This window comes from Lottia gigantea, assembly GCF_000327385.1.
Source record: "Lottia gigantea unplaced genomic scaffold LOTGIsca_22, whole genome shotgun sequence".
Classification (NCBI taxonomy): domain Eukaryota; kingdom Metazoa; phylum Mollusca; class Gastropoda; family Lottiidae; genus Lottia; species Lottia gigantea.
This window is the reverse complement of record NW_008708555.1, coordinates 1544209-1562072: the sequence shown is the minus strand read 5'-3', so window position 1 is coordinate 1562072 and position 17864 is coordinate 1544209. Positions and strand designations below refer to the sequence as shown.

The following is a 17864-nucleotide window of genomic DNA, read 5'->3' as shown; positions in this document are numbered from 1 at the left end:
TATTTTACTATGTGATTCTCTGATCATATCATGGGTTGGTAATAGGTCTGAGAATATTACAAATTGATAAACTGTTAATGAGGTGTTAAGATGTAAATTATAGAGTCAGGATTTTATTATATTGGTGATATATTCATCATACTTTTCTCACCATATATATAGCACTGTATATTCCACTTGAGCTAGTGATTTTCTCTATTTTGACAGTGAAAACCTAAACTGTCTTAATGCAATAGACGTATTTGTAAACATTTACTCTAAACAAATAATTCTTTACTGACATAATCAAATGTTCATAGCTTTACAAACTGTATCAGATGACAGAATATTGGTATCCTCACCCAGAGTTCATTGACAAAATAGAAAATCAGTATTATATAGCTAATATTAATATTAACAAAAAATTCCAACAACTGAAAGATACACAGTCTGTTGTTTTGTTTGTAGGAAGTATTGAAGATTTCACCATGAAGAAACTGTTAAAGTAATTAAAACAGAATAATATTGATAAGACAGTGGTATATATTATAATAATATTGATTTATAGTGGTTTATCTTGTCATTTATACTGGTACCTAAACACAAGATACCATCTCAGTATACCCAGCATGGTTACTGAATTTCTTCTATCTTATTTTCTTCTCAATTTCTGCTTTACAGAACTTCCAGTGTGGCTTCTCACTTTCTGTTCATCATTTTTTCATTTTTTTCTCAGAAATTCCAGTGACATTATGGCTTAATCGTTCTGCAATTTGTCATTTGCCTGTATATGCAAATTACAAATCTTGGTAGTCCCAGAAGGACAGTTCCTTACTCTCTTGTCATTTATTACTTTCATTGTTTCAAATATCATTGTCTTTGTACTTGCATATCTTTTACAATGGTGTAGTGCAATGAGGTTAAAATGAGGCAAAAAAGGTGGCCTGTTTGGATATACAAGATATTCTAAAGTTTGGACAGTCAGGCATAATTTTACTCTACAAAATAATGATTCTGAAGTAGAACGTTCCTAGTGTATGCTATGTATAAATAGAAGGTGAATGACCTATAATAGAAGAATATATTAGTCTAGTAATGTATATAAACAGTTGATAGTATATATCTACACTTCCTGTATCTTTATAGCTCATCTCAAGTACCTTCTCTTATACTTAAATTACTCTACAGCTTTCTAATGAGAACTCAGGACTCTTCTTTTCAGTTTCTATTGAAATTACTTAAATAGTAAATAGTGTAGAAATTATCATTTAGTGAATGATGGATGAAAAGTTATAGATCTGTCTAAAAAGGACCTTTTTTGATTACTTTCAAACCTTTTATAAACAGTTTTTTACAATCTATGATCATCAAATTATCATTTAATTCACTGTTACACTCTTACACAACTCTTTTATTAGACTTTAAAGGTTTCACTTTTGAATAACTTACATCTATGGCCCTTCGGAGCTTGTCTATTAACTAACACTTGACCTTGGACCCAAATTGTAAACCAAACTCTTTCAATAAGCTTTAAACTCTTAAAATTTCAATTTTGACTTCATTATGAAGATTGATACATAGACATATAAGATATAAAGGTATTCTTCTGACTGACATTCTTATCTGGGCCCAAATCTGATAATGGCCTTGTCCAGTTTAAGATTACTATATCAAAGGGATTTTAAGTGGTGAAAATTGGCCACTAATCCCAAGTTAAGACTTCATCATTTAAAGCTAATGTGTCAAGAGGATGAAATTAATAAAAATTGCAAATAAATCCCATTATTAATGTCTATCACTTGTAAAGAATCTTTATCAAGGGTGTATCAATTGAGCTAATTTGTAAGATTTACAAGTTGATGAATAAACTCTTGTAAAAGCTGTTATCCTGGTTTCCAACAGTTTAAAAGGCCATAAGTTACATTTGAGAAGTAGATATACCCATAAAAGGTTAAAAATGGCCTATTTTAACAGTTGATAATGTATACAAACATTAACGATTACCTTTACAAGGTAGTGACTCATACCTTTAGTTATATTGTATTAGTAGACTTTTATTGATCTTAACCCTTTAAAGACCAACTGTAAATACTGAGATTACTGTTATACATTGAACTAGATTAACATGGGACTGCAGGGGTTAACACTTTGAGTTGAAGTTTGGTATATTTATATTGAATACTGAATCATTTAGAGAGAGACCTTCAATGCCCTTTGACTTTGTCAATAATACTGAAATTTGAACTTGTTACCATTATAAATCAGAGGTAGAACTCTTTCTGATGGTGAAGTGAATATGTGTGTTAAAGAGCATATCAGAGATTTAGATCAATATCATTTAAGGATTTTTCACTAAACAGTAATTTGAATCAATCACTCATGGAAATATACTAAAGACCATCTAAAACTAGTTACATTACTATGTTACATTATATAAATTTAAAAATGCACTTGAGACACACAAAAAACTAGGGTTAAAGGTCATGATAAAGGTGTGTAGGTGGAAAGAGAAGACCAAGTGAATGACATCACTACCATATTGTGTTAAATCTGATTGATATATTAAACTACAGGATCTAGTTATATGAGATATATATATAATGACTATAATACTGTAAGAGGGGAGTGGATTAATGAAATAATAAATTACATATATTTTTAATCTCATTTATAAAAGATGTGTCATAATTATTGTTGTAGACTTAAAATATACTGGCTTCATTGAAGGATGTAGTGACGTTTCAGAAAGCTAATTTTTTTTAGATTTTTTCTGAATTTTTAAAAATAACTAAACTTGTGAAGAAGCTAGAAGATTTTATTTCATATCTCAAGAACAATTTACTGAGTTTCTCCTTTCATTTGAATCTTTGAAAAAAAATTTCAACACCAATTTGTGTTGTTAAAACATCAATGCCAAATTTAAAATATTGGAATAATCAAAATAATCAAAATATTTGCAACAGTTATTAGTGTTTATATTTATCCTGTGTCTAGGCGTTATGATAATAATCAATTAAAATATACCAATATATGTGAATCATAACAAACAAGTTAAAACCTGAAAACAGCTGACTCCTTCCTCAATTTGTAAACAAAAGAATTTATTAATAAGTTTTTGACTCAATGAATGAGTGGTTCAGCTGTTCAAGAAATTTAATAGTGTTTAGTATTTTCAGGAATCAATGAAAATTTATCATTGCTAACTATAGACTTTGATTCAGTCGATGAGTAAATTGGTGATGTGTATATTGACAACATGTAAAAGTTACAGATTTTAATATTAAGACTGTTTGATTGGATCAGTGATAAAATGGACATTGACAAATTGTTGAGTTGAAAAAGTTTGTTAAATAGTTAGAAGACTGTTTATATTGAGTGATATAATATTCTATTTCTATGTAATATTAAGCAGTGTATCAGTCTGAATCCAGTATAAATTGATCAACAAGTTTCAATATTAACTGTTTGATTACACAGATAAAGAAGACCAGTGTGTGAAATTAAACCAGTCAACTTTATACACCATACTTGAGAATAGACTTAAACCTGAATTACTTTGAACTGAGCAGCTTCGTTTGTTTTTTGATTCAAAGACTTATTTCTCTACATTTAAAACTTTTATTCAAGTACTGAAACTTAACTTTGTGATATTATTTGAATGGCTAATAGTCTGCGTAAATAAAAATTTTCATCAAGAATCTAGTATCTTGAATGATCAATGATAGCTATTGGACTCTACATGTGAAGTGCGTTTTGGATAGATACATACCAATTTTTTCATTTTGATCTAAAACCAAAAACTATTCCATCTTCCAAGTTTCAAAGTAAAAACCTAATACGTTGGTTGGTAGATAACCTCCTCGTCTGGCTAAAGATTAACTTACCACACTGTAAATGACCAGTTATCATCCACCTCTTAAGCACTACATTTAATGGAAGACTATTTGGATCCAATATACAGACTGCTCACTCCCCTGCACCTGTTAGTACTGTAATAGTTACCTAGTGTACATGTATAGATAACCAATCATTTAGGATTATCAATATTGGGATTAAGATTTAAGCTTGATTTGGATAATCTCTTTGAAACCATTGTAAGAAGAAAAAAAAAAAAGAATTTCTAAAGGTGGTCCAATATCAAATGATATTGCCTGGGTTGGATTAAGATTAGGATTAAACCATTAGATAATCTATATGAAATCAGTGTTCCAGTTTAAAGTACATATTAATCAGCCTTAGGGTATATCTAGATTACCCATTGAAAATATTTCATAATTTTGTGTGGGTCTAAAGGGCTGGACAGATTACCTTAGTTGCATTTGACAGGCAGTGATCGGTATTGACTTAGTACTGGATGAACCAAGACTACATATTTTAGTATCCAGGATATAAGAGGACAGATTTATGGTGACACATAAAGTTATTGTAACTTATAAGAGAAACATACAGGATAAGAATACATGTTTTTAACTTCAAGGAAAGAAATATAACTCATAAGGACATAAAGAAAAATCACGGAAGACAGGAGAAACAAGATTGATAATAAATCATATAGTGATCACGCAGAGTCAAGATAGATTTGTCTAAATTTAAGAGAAGAAGAATATCTCATAATCTTACTAGGACATAAAGAAAAGAAACATATGGAAGACAGTAGGAGAAAAATAGATTGAAGATTGCTTTTCGGACATAAAGGGAGATATATCATATATTGAAGACATATAAAGAGAAAAGATAATTATAGAAGAAAAATTGACCATAGTACTTCTATATTAGGATATAAGACAACAAATTCTCATTAAAGGACACATAAATATTGAAAACACGTAAAAAAGTAGACATTTATAGGATACATTAGAATTGTAACAAGTATAAAAAAGATTGCCTAAGGATTTACTTGAAAGGAGTGGAAAGAAAAAGACTTGGTGACCTTTATTAAGTGTATTGAGTCAAAAGATTTCCAAGTTAAAAAGACTGTATTAAAGGAGTTGCCTAGTAATATTTTTTATCGGTAAAAATGGTGTCTGTATTGCGTGCAACCTTTAATCATCAACCACGAGTGAACATGCATATCATTGATATGAATAGTAAGTGTCACTTTATTAAGAACCTAAACTTTTTTTTCATCCTATCAGGTTGGGTTAAATATGTATTATGTGAATTAACTTAATGGTTAAGGCTTTCAGATTCACATGACAATATGACTGACAGCTAGTGTATGGTTCCAAGTAAGTTTGTTAAAGCATATTAATTCAAATTTTCGTGGTTTATTAGTATCTTACTATAACTTATATTATGATATTGGCAATGAAAGTATTTCTAAAGGAAATATTATCTTTCACTTGCATCTACTTTAGTAAAGGGTTTCTTAGATTTCTTGCTTTAAAGTGATTTGAACTGACCTTGCCAAAGACATTGCCAGTCCATGATTTAAATTAATAAGGGCATATCTTAAGTTTCAGTTCTGAGGGCGTTTGTGGATAGTTAAGGGCCAGTTATTTTAAACAGTTACATTTGAATAGTTGTTGAAATTGTTAATTATATATTTGACCGAAATCTATGTCAAGTTTCATAGTAGCTTAAACATTCAATACAATACATTGCAATATGATTGTTATATATTCTATTGTATGGTATATTGATTGAAGAAAGACAGAAGGGGGTTATGAGTTGTATATGAGGTTTTAATTTCTACCATATGGTCTATATTAATATCTACAAATTTAACATAAACAAAGGTACATTTTACAACCATTCTGCTGATTGCAGGCAGATATGATATGGAACCACCATTCCTGTTTTTCTATTCCATTAGTAGCATGTCTGGGTCAAAGATTCAGGTCATTTTTGATGCCATGTTTTTTTGATTGACATGGAGTATTTTCAAAGAAGAATGTTGTCAATTTCATTAGCTGAATGACTGTAAATGGTTTTAAGTCTGTAGTTGGAAAAGACGTTCTTTGTTCTATCTTGTGGTGTACAGGTCAGATTGCAGTGACAGTGACCCTGACTTTTTGAAGAAGTCTACTACTATACAACTTTTACTCTCATTTTGCCATGCATTGGAAGATATTTTGATATACGGAATTAACATGCTTGTACAGATTTTTATTCACATGTTTTGTTCTTACTGGACGAGGTTTGAGACTGTAATAGATTGAGATAGTATCTTCAAAGTTGTTTGCATTTCCCCCTTTCCAGTGATACACATGGCTGTCGCATTGGCAGAAATATCTTATCCAAAGTTTTTTGCTTGTTTTTATTCCGGTGTCAGTGATACACATGACTTCATTCATCTAGGCAAAGATATCTTGATTAGACAGGATGAAAAGTTGTGGAAAGTCTTGCAAGTGGTACTAAAAGAAACCCAGCTTGAAGATTATGAAAGGAAAAACAGTAGATTGTCAACTTAAAAAACATGGAGAGTACTCTTTCTATCCTCAAACAGCCAAGCTTTGAAAACTCAACTCAAAGTAACTGAGGTTCCGTGCAAGATTTATGAAGAATAATGTGTTGTGAATTGTTTATTCTATCTATGTAATATGAGAAGTGATTTATATTGAGAGGAAATATGTTAACAGTCCATTTCCTATTTTTACACTCTCTCTCTCTCTCTCTCCCTCTCTTATGATATCTTGTGATACACTTAGTATTGTTCTGGATCTGTGTTCTGCAGTCAGTAGTTATAGAGAAGAGACTCCGTGTAAATGCATTATTCATAGGTAATAGTATCCAGATTTCCTGGGTTTTTCTGAATAGTAATTTTTGTTTTTTAGTACTCTTATAATTTATTAGGTGAAGTCTTCAGTAGTTATGTGCTTATTAGTGAAATTAGGGATATTACGTCTAACATATTGTAGATTATTGTTGAAATTAAAGAGTATTTCATGAGGAATTCATTGGTTATTGCCCTTGAATCTTATTATATATTAGTACATTTGTAATCATAATCTTGAAGTCTGTAGTATTTATTGTGCTTATTCGCAAAATTTGGAATATTACATTTTACATGTTAATGTGGATTGGTTGAATTTGAAGAGTATATTATAGGGAATTCTATAGTTATTGCCCTTGAACTTTTGTACAGTTGCACTTGAATCTTGTTATAGTTGCACTAAGTGCAGATTGGTTGGAAGGAAGACACTAGGTGTAAATGTATTATTTGTTTGAAGCTAATAGTATCCAGATTTCCCGTGTATATCTGTTGATATACTAATGATGTGTATATCAGTGCATTAGTGATATTTCTAGTGCTTCTGAATCTTATCCAGATATATCTCTTGATAATGATATTTTTTATGAGTGCTGTAGTTATAGATCTAACTGTTTTGAAGTTCTAATCTTGTGGTTGCAGCTCGTAAAGAAGGGTATGTTCATAGGAACAGGAACACCTGATACCAACATGGCATCCCTTTACAAGAGTCTGCAAAGTATATAAGGATATTCAAAATCTATTATAAAAGGAGATTTGATAGTGTGATATTCTATAAGAAATCAAATAAAAGACATCAGACACCTTCACTATGTTTTGAGTATTTATTATGTGAAAACTTAATACATATGTCACTGCATATTTGATAGCATATGTTCTTCGTCTAGTGTTTATAAAGTCATATTTAACCAAGCATGGGAAATCTAAATCAGATAACACTGTGTAAGGAGTGTCGTAATTATGTCATTGGTAGGATGTTAAAATCAACATCTCTACTCCCAGTGTTAGTGTCAGGCAATAAAATCGTGTGAAATTTCAAGATTGTGTAAGATGGAAGTCTACTAAGTGGTTTGTTTATAAAATTACAAGACCCCCAACGTGATATTGATATGATGTATCTGGATTTTTGAATTTTGTTAGTTTAGTTTATGTTGTAAAGTGTCGTAATATTTTTATTGGGATGGTAATCTAGTTTGTTTATAAAAAGTACGTATTCTGCCACGTGATGTGATATTAGGCATACAGACTTAAATGTATTAGTTTAAGTGTTAAACAGTTATTAAGTTTCTTTCTAAAAGTTGAAAACAAACAGTTGAAATTGACTTTGTTTTTTCATTTCTTTCTGAGTGTTATCAGTTTTGTGAACAAAAGGTGATAATTGGTATTGTGTTTTGGTTGAAATGCTGTATTTATCTTTATTTTAGATTACTTGATTCTAGATGATACTGGCTTAATTCTCTTTCAGATATCTTGAAATATGAATTTATGAACAGATGTTATGAGACATCCTTATCATATTCAAAATGATCAATAAAAGATATTCATCCATGATTATCATCTATTAGATTTATACAAAAAAAATTATCTCTTACAGTACCTCATATTCATGAATCTTTTTTTGTATCTTTTCAGCTGGTGAACCGTCTACCTCAGTTTTGAGTGGAGCCAGCCAATCAGTGACGTCGAAACAAGTAGCACTCAGTCAAGATCTGGTCAAATCTACAGACAGTCGAGCTGATAGTGTTAGAAGATTACGAGAGAAGCCACATTTTCACAGTGTTTTATTAGAGAGCAATAAGGAAAATGCGATCCCAAGTAGACTTTCTCCTTATAGCAGTGACAGTGACACGTCACCCCAGGACCCAACGCGGAAACCGTCATATCTAAAAATTAGTTGTGCTGTGAGCGGTTATGGTAGATATAGTCAATACACATCATATAAAAACATAGAAAAACGATCACCTTATTCTAGTAATAGTTCAGTCAAATCTGATCCCAATTCACCAGAAACTGTTGGAATGCCGTCGGCACGAATTATCGACGGGGAACGTGCTAGTGATGACTGTTTACGTGCGTGTGTAGGTCAGGGTTTACAAGGACCTACGATAAAGTGCGGGGAACATGATGTTGATAAGGGTTTGTTATTTAATGGACTGTCATACCCTACTGGAGACCGAATTAAGGTGTGTACATTTTCTTAGTATTCGGAAATTATAAACTGGAAAAAATATCACTTTAGGATTTGGGGAGAGCATTCAAGTTCTTGAGGATTCTTTCTTTGTTAAAAAAAAACTCATATTGAAGGATAATTATTTAAGTTCTTGAAGTCTAGCATCGTGTTGGCTAAAACCTCTTGATGAGGATTAGCACCATGACTGGGTTGACTGAAATGATAAGGTCCAACAAATATTGGAACCTGCAAATGTCATATTAACTTTACAAATGGCATAATAGGCAAAACTCCCTAAAATTCTAATTGATCAGGAGTAGGTTGCTATGCAGGGGATGTACGACTATGAACCAATTCTGATATAAAAACATAGTTACAAATATGACCAATGTTTCTAAAAGCTGCCATTGTCTATAAAATAAAGCTAAGATTTTGTTTTGTTTCTTTCAGGATGGTGAGTTTTTCCTCCAGTTAACACAGTCAGAAGAAGATAGATTATTAACGTTATGTTCACAAGAAGAAATTAACATGAAAACACAATCACTACCAGAAGAAGGTGGGTTGACAATAACTAAAGTTTTTATGACCATTTTTCAAAAGAGATTCCTGGCAGCATTATTAGATTCACCTGTTTTGGAAATCCTGATATAGGATGTTCAGTAGGAGAGATAGTTCAAGAAATGAACTTTATGTTAATTTATGTTAAACTTGGTATTTAAGTAGATTTTTGCTATCAACACTTTCAGTGAGAAGATCATCCCCATTTTCCCTTTCTAAACACTTGATGCCACTCTCCAGTTCTCATTATTCCTTTTTCCTCTTCTTTAGACCATATTCCTACTAGTGTTTACTATGTTATTATTATATTATTGTAAGAGAGTTTATAAATTGTTTTATTTCAGCATTAGGAAGAATACGGGCAGCAATAGGTAAAGCTAATTTATTAGTCAATAAACGATGTCAACAGTTCCGAGACTTGTGTCGAGATCATCAGGTACGTTTCTTGCTGTTATACAGTTTTAACTTCACATAAGGTGATTAGGTGCGGATTATCTGAGTATTAACCTCTGGAGTTGGATAACTATAATAGAAGAGGTAGCATCTTCGAATGATTCAAGAACATTTTCTCTATGTTGGTACAGATCAAAGTCAAAGTCTGGCATGAATAAATTGTATTTGACACTAAATCACATGGAGTTACCGTCTTCAAATAGCCCAAGAATGTGAAGAAAACTATTAAGTAAAACTAATTGCCTTGTTTTTACTCTGGTTCATTGTCTCATTCACTATTTTAATCAACCCTAAGTCTCTCTCTATATTTTGGAATCTCAAATCAACCTTTTTTGATGAGAAATGTATGACAAAGTGATAATAATTTGAAATTTTTCAGTATCCTGATCCAGAAGCTAAAACAACGAAATGGGCTGATTTACAAGGATTCTGGGATATGGTAAAGATACAAGTAGATCATGTAGATGATATGTTCGCTGAGATTGATATTATGAGAAATAACGGGTGGAAAGAAATTCCTCTACAGGTAAAATTAATATTAGAATTATTGTAATTATACTAACGAGGGTTAGAATTAGGTCCAATACACCACAGAAAAATGGTTATGGTTAACATCCAGTCCGTAGGACAAACAGATAAGAAAATTTATAATAAACATCAATTTCAATAGACAGAATATATTTTTTTAATGTAAAATTCCGCTTGTTTCCATTCTTTTCATTAGAAGTGGAGCACAGAATATTCATTTATTGATAAAAACAAAGGAAACTCAAGTAATGATCATGACTAATGATCTGTTATCATATGATTTTGTGCCTATTTTCAGTTATCAAGACGTAGTTCAGCTAGTTCTAGTCCTAAATCAGGCAGTTTGTCTCAAAATAGTACCCCCAGTCACACTCCAGGTATAGTGGGTTATTTTATTTTATACTACTTCGAAATTCCAATGCCTATTTGTAAACAAGTTTCTTGATAATGTTTTTTTGCGCGGCTGCTGTAGCACGTATATCCTAGACCTTGAGTTTGATTGACAGTCTCTGTCAGGGATATATTTCTCTTGTAAATTTAGTCTTTCATTGAGATGTTGCCTGAGAAATTTGACTTTTTATTACTTCAATGTGAAGATGTAGTCCAAGGGAGATAATTTTTGAGAATAAATGACTCAAACCACACAATTTTATGATTTTTTTTCAATTTTAGGATCAAAAAGAAAAAGTTTAAAACCCAAAGAAACTCCAGAATCATCACCGGAGCGAAGCCAAAAAGCGAAACAAGCAGCAAAAGCTCGCGATGAGGCACGTAAGAGACTTTTAGCGGAAAAACGTGCCGCAATGAAACAACAGCAGAGCGAACAGAGCCAGAATATAGAAATATTTTTAACAGAAGGAAGTGGAAAACAATGATAGTTTATTTAGAACAGACTATATTTATTAACAGTTTATTAAAATAGACTATATTTGAATACTCGCAATATCAGCTTTATAATTGGCCGTTTCTATGTTGGAGGTCAAGGGTCGCGATGCAGACATGCAAGAATATTTTAGAATGTTGGATAATGAGAGTTTGAACATAATTATAATAGACTAATATTAACCTGCTTCAGTTACAGCTTTTGTGAAAGTTAACCTTAAAGTCTCTTTTTGGTTTTACAATAGGATACCAAAATGCATTTATTCACAGATTTTAAGAAATGGCTTAATTCGAAGTCTCTTAACATAGTACACTGGCAAATAATTTGCTTGGAATGCTTTTACTGTGTTAAAAATGATTCTGAATGATCACGTGTAAGCCAATCAACAAATGTTCTGGCCAAACGTTTCAAGGTCTCCAATAGATAAACTTATCAGATGCCTGCTTACTAGATTACGACTAAAACCCAATATCAGAGTTATACTTTTCGTCATGAATACATAAATTTTAGAAAAATTTGTCCAGTTAATGGTGAAGTCTATCACCAATTTGTGTTTTTGACCTCCAGTCAGTTTCGACTGGCAAATTCTGTTAAATCACAATTGCCCTTTTCACATCATGAAACAAACAAATTTTCTCATTTACCAATGTTGATTTCAATTGTACAGTTGAACTGAAGGAAGACAAGAAATAGCTTGAAAATAATCAGCTCAAACCAACAGTTTCTCAAAATTCCATTAGTTAATATTATTTAGTTGAATGTATTGTATCTGACCCATTAAGCCTTAATTAACAATATAGACTGAGAATAACATTTTTAATTATAGGTGCTAACTAATTTCCATTTCATTTCAATTCATTATCATCATTAGATATTAATACCTTGTTAACAGATTAGACAGTGAATTTTTGGGAATTTAGAATTATTCAAAGCCTTAATGAGAAATGAATTCTGCACAAAATATTCCAAAACTAATGTATTGAAATTAAAAAATTTGTACAAATAATTCAGACGAGAGACTGGTTTCTTTAAAAAAAAAAAAACGCTTTATCGTACAATAATTGTGAAGCTTATTTCAATCAAATAATTATTTGAAATATAAATGGTTTAAACGGTGTAACGATTATCTGTATTTTGAAGCCTCTTGTCAATAAGTACCCAATTATCTCCTAAATTCACCAGCTATTACAAGGTTTAAACACTCTCATCTCAATTCATCAGTCCAATATTTTCAATCATTATTTATATGTAGTATTTATATTGAGTATGTTGTATATAAACAGTTTGTTTTCAATTTTAAACTTCAATTATAACTTTACTTCAGCATATATTCATTTCAACTGGGATGCAAATTTTATTCTTTAAACACGATTAAAACTTCATTTTCCTTATACAAGCTTCAGCATCATTTGAACTAACTCATAAAATTTTGACCAGTCTTTAACATGTATCAAGTAGCTATGCTATTTCAAAATACTTCCTTTCACATTGTTTCCAATCTTGCTTAAGATCCCTTCTGTTAAATTGATTGCTCAATTTTTTTAGGCTTTCATGATTAATTTCTTGGCTTAAAAATTCTGTTGCAATGTTCACGTTGTTTGAAAACTTCAGTTCTTGGTTACAGTTGCCACGCAATTTCTTATCTTGCCAACTCTATAATTAATTACTGTCTCTATTCCTAATTTTATAATTATTAATTAATAATAAATTAGAAGGATTTGCATCCCAACTATGATATTAATTAACCAAAAGATATTTTAAGTGCAATTAAAAATCATGTCATCCCACTTCCTACATTTCCTTGCCCAAATTTCGCCATCTTTCGCTGAAATAGTATTTATACAACTTTGTTTGTCTTGGTCAGACATACTGTCAGCTGAAGGTCTTGTTAGTGCTGCCGTAAGAGTAACGCTCATAAGGTTGCAAGTAGACTTTGTCAGTATTAAATTCAGCATTCAAAATGGCTGGTAACTACAACTATTTATGTTAGTATATGAAAGCCATAACCAAATGATTACAAAAGCCCTGGTCGTGGCATCGCAATTGTCCTTACCTTGAAGAATTTGAACCCATTGCACCTTGTCACCAAGTCAATGGCATTACAGTTTAATACTGACTGAGCTAGTAACTGTTTCCTTTGATTTTGAGCTTCCTGGGACGTACAAAGACACCTGCTCCACATTTGGAATGGGATTTCTCATCATGTTGTTTAAACCAAGCAGTGAATAATAATCACTAAGTAATGCTCTTAGTTTATATTCAATTTATTCCGTGTTATGACCACCAACAGAGTTGTATAAATATATGTTTTAAATCTTACAATTGTTACATTACTTATTTTAACATAGCAAGGTTTAGTTTCTACTTCATTTATTAGTTTGGTAGTGGAATATATCATTTATTTATATCTAACATAGTAACTTCTAATTTATAGTACAAATACAATCGAAAGTTCCAATCTATCTAGCACTGTTTATAGATCTATCTTAAAGATACAGGAGACAAGGTGGCATCACCTCTTAGGCTATTGACCTTAGGGGTCAATTCCATCTTAGCTCTTAGTAGTAACTGCAGATTTTCAATAAGGTTCACCATCGCTGAGGCAGATCTCAAGGGTTAATAATAAAGAGCACCAGTAATACCACTGATATTATTCCATTAGTTTAAAATGTGAATTTGGATCTGATAAAACTATGGAATCATGAATTGCTCTCATTGCACACCGCAAAGTATTTTATAGAGACTGAGAAATGTTGGACGTAGGACTTGATAGATTGGAACTCATGTTTTTATTTGATAATCTAATTAATATATAGCTATAGAACTGTCAGTATTTTAAGTTGAATTCTAACCTATAGCATGATATATAAGTATTGTATACAACAATGAAGATTTCAGCAAGGTAAAATAGGAGGGATGATATAGATAACATATAGTAGAATACACGGGGATTGAACAGTTTTGAGTCTTGACAGTGGATATATGGGTACAGTACTTGGTATTGCTACTTATTTCCTTATGGGTACACTCATTGTTATTGCAATATGGTTATATTCCAAACTCACCTGTTTAAGTGGGACACAGATAGTTTTGCACATGCAGGAGCTATTTTAAGAATACACATGAAGAGTCCACTTTATTAAAAGGTAGTTTAAGACTATTTATTCTACCAAAAGATGAATTAGGCTACTTGTGTTTTTGAAAGATTCCATATATGTAACTATTTTTGTCATTTTTGTCAAACCAGAAGGCAATGGACCCAAGACAATGACTGAAGCTATCTGGAATCCAATTAGTATCCAATATCAATCCAAAGACTCAAAACTTTTCAGTCACTCTTTGTAAAAGTAGATCTGTCAATTGTTGTTATTTTTGTATCAATTTATCAAATAAGCCCAATGATTTGATATAAAGAGCATTTAGGTGAAGTTAATCATATCATTGGAAGGATTGGATAAATATTATTAAAGAATAACAATAAGTGTCAGACTCTGTTCATATATAATAACTGGAAGGAGAAAGTTAAGATATGTTAAGTGTGAAAAAAATTTGTTTTGAAAGATATATAATATAAAATTTGATATTACAGAATGGAAGACATTGCTATAGAGCCTATTGAAGACATTGGAATAGAAAGAACTTGAAAAGGAAAAACAAACTTGAAAATATTCTTGCCAACCCCCTGTGAAGGAAATTTGGTTGAATTCTAAAAGCCTTCTTTGGGGGAAATATGAAATTTATTCTGTGGCCACAAGGAAATTAAAATATATTTTTACAAAGAAGGCTAGAAATTAGATATATAATTGATAATGTTACAGGGGGTATTGTAATGTATTAAATTACCAAAAAGCCTCTGATATTCGATAAATATTTATTTATCATGCTAAATTTACTTTGGCTTTCGCTTTGCCTTAATTTAATGCTTTTTGTCTTTTAACCAAAAGCTTATACATTATATTTTCATTATATAAGCTTACTACTTGTATTATTCTTCTCAATTCAAGATGTCTGTTTGGACAACTTTTCCTGACAAAATTCCTAATATGAAGGTATATTTCTTCTAACAGTTCATATGATTTGTCTGAAATAGTTGCTATTATATGAATTAATATACACAACACAATCTTAAGGATTTATGTGAAAAATGACACATTAATTGTAAATCTGAAATTTAATGCATATATTTACCAAAATGGCATTGATAGTCTATCAACTTTATATCTTTATATTGTATATAAAAAGCTTTTTTGCTATATTTATGTATTTTAAGGTATTGTTATTTCTTAACTATGGAAAACATATTCAAAGATTATATTTGAATATCTGTCAGCGCTCTGATTGGCTAATGATATTATAACAGCCAATCAAATAAGAGTATTAGTCTTGCTAAAGATGATTTGATACTTTGAATGCAGCTGTTTCATGAAACGAAAAAATTACAGCATTTATTTTCTTTTTTAGATAAATTTAATTCTGTAGTCTTCCAATGAGATAAAATTTCATTTTGTACATCTTGAGTCAAATGGCAAATATTGAAATCATTTTACAGCTTTAAGGGCACATATTATTTCCATTAGGCCATTAGTTTTTTATACTGCGTATATTAAGCAATTCATTTCCATGGAACATCATCAAATAAGGCCCCAATTTTTTGTGTGCCTTAATTTTTGGAATACTGGCCTTCCATTACAGGAGTACAAAATATCTTAAAATATTTTTAGAAAATGGCGGAAAACAAAGCTAAGGCCTTTATATTTCTATGAAATTTAGAGAAATGTGTATATTTCTGGATTTTGTACATTGCATGCTACTTAGAGCACATATTTTTTCAATTCGTCGTATTTGATACTTCAGTGTTTTTCATAAAGTTTCGTATTGTTTTAGTATTCTAGTTGAGTGAGATACTGCACAGTTTATATTTGAAATTGGTTTCTGTCTAGACTATCATTATTATTGGAAATGTTTTTCTTGAAATTTTACAGAAGCGACTTAAAAATATACAGAATTGAGCAAATATGAAAAATAGCGCTAAACTCTTCGTATTTTAGACCGAATTTTATGATGTACTTAGTTCTACATGACTGAAAATTCCCTTCCATATTTGAAGACTTATTTGTGACACGTTTAAGAGACATGATCTTGTAGATTGAAAATGGGAAGCATGTGGACTTATATTTATGGGACATCCATATGTTATTCAACTCAATTTTTGAGTTTTGGGACAGTTTTAAAAATTTGAATTTCTGTTGAAAATGTGAAAATTAGACCAGATTAAGACTGTTCATTTCATGAAATTCACAAGAATTCATGATCTGATTTTATTTTAACCTCCCTTCATCTATTCAACATTATTTGTCCTCAACTCTAGCTTATTATTTGTAAATAGACTTTGTAAATTCACTCAAATTTGATAGTCATATTGTAAAATAGATTTCAAATCAAAAATTTGTAAATAACTCGCCTGAGTCAAGACAGGCCATATAAGCTTTCACAGGCCATGTGAGCTTACACTAGCCAATATGAGCTTAATAAGTGAGTTTAGACAAACTCTGGCTTAAACCTTCCCTGATAACAGTAAACTGTTACTATAGGAAGGTATCCCCCACTCCCTCTCTTGTCTAAGCTTTTTAAGTAAGTGTAATTTGAGGGCTTTGATGACTGTATAATAGCTCTTTTTAACTATTTATGTGAGTGCTTGTGATGCTCCAGACACATTTGTGGTTAAATTTGCCATCCAACACAAAACGTGGGCAATTTAATAATAAAACAGATGGATGTTTACAGGAAATACCCATCTCATTAGAGACCTATATCACTCCAAAATTTAGGCAGATCACTGAATTTGCAGTCTCCTTATTGAATTGCTAGCATTTGGAGAACCATCATAATTATGCTGCTATGATGTTCAGTAGAAATCTTGATGTGGAAACACCACAATGTGTCTGTAGCATGACTAAGTATATAATTATATTGTAGATATATAATTCAACTTGTATTTTTGTTTTATTGTAAATTATAGTAGGTTATGGTTGTTATTAAAAGTGCTTTCATCAGTGATTTACTGTGTTTTTTGTCTCAAAAAAAAACTGCAGGGTCAGGGTTCATATTTCTAAATGATATCCTTAGCTAGTGGCATTTCTATGAATCATTAGGTAGAGGTCCGAAATCGTGGCCAGAGAATGGTCACGGGCTCATAGCATCTTGCATATGAGAACTATGTGATACATAGCAAGTAGGTCAACCTCAGGGGGGTTTGTTGCCATCATAAATATCTAGGCTTCTTGACCAGTTGTCAAACTTTCATATCATTTGTCCTAATGATTGTAAATTCAAAAAATTTCAACAGCATAACATGGACTGGTGTCGATTTCAGTCGTTCATTGACGGGTCATCATGGATGATTAAGGATAATATCTGGAAGCCATCTTGGATGGTACATGAGTTATGCCAACAAAATTAAAGCCAGAGGGTGTACCAAAAAAATACCAGTAAACCAAACTAGGTGCAACATTAACAAACCATGTATGCATTAAGCAACAAAATACAAAACTGAAGTTACAAGCTAATTTATTCACAGAGAA

General features: G+C 31.2%; 1 protein-coding gene across 1 annotated transcript; it reads left to right on the top strand.

The window, feature by feature from the left end:
* Positions 1–4996: 4996 nt before the first annotated feature.
* On the top strand, positions 4997–11275 carry LOTGIDRAFT_159884 (hypothetical protein; the record flags this gene model as incomplete). The annotated part of the gene is made up of 7 exons (XM_009054581.1): positions 4997–5066; positions 8324–8874; positions 9312–9417; positions 9764–9855; positions 10252–10398; positions 10699–10777; positions 11073–11275. The coding sequence occupies 7 exons, from the start codon at positions 4997–4999 to the stop codon at positions 11273–11275; spliced, it is 1248 nt and encodes a 415-aa protein (XP_009052829.1).
* Between the last annotated feature and the right edge of the window lie 6589 nt (positions 11276–17864).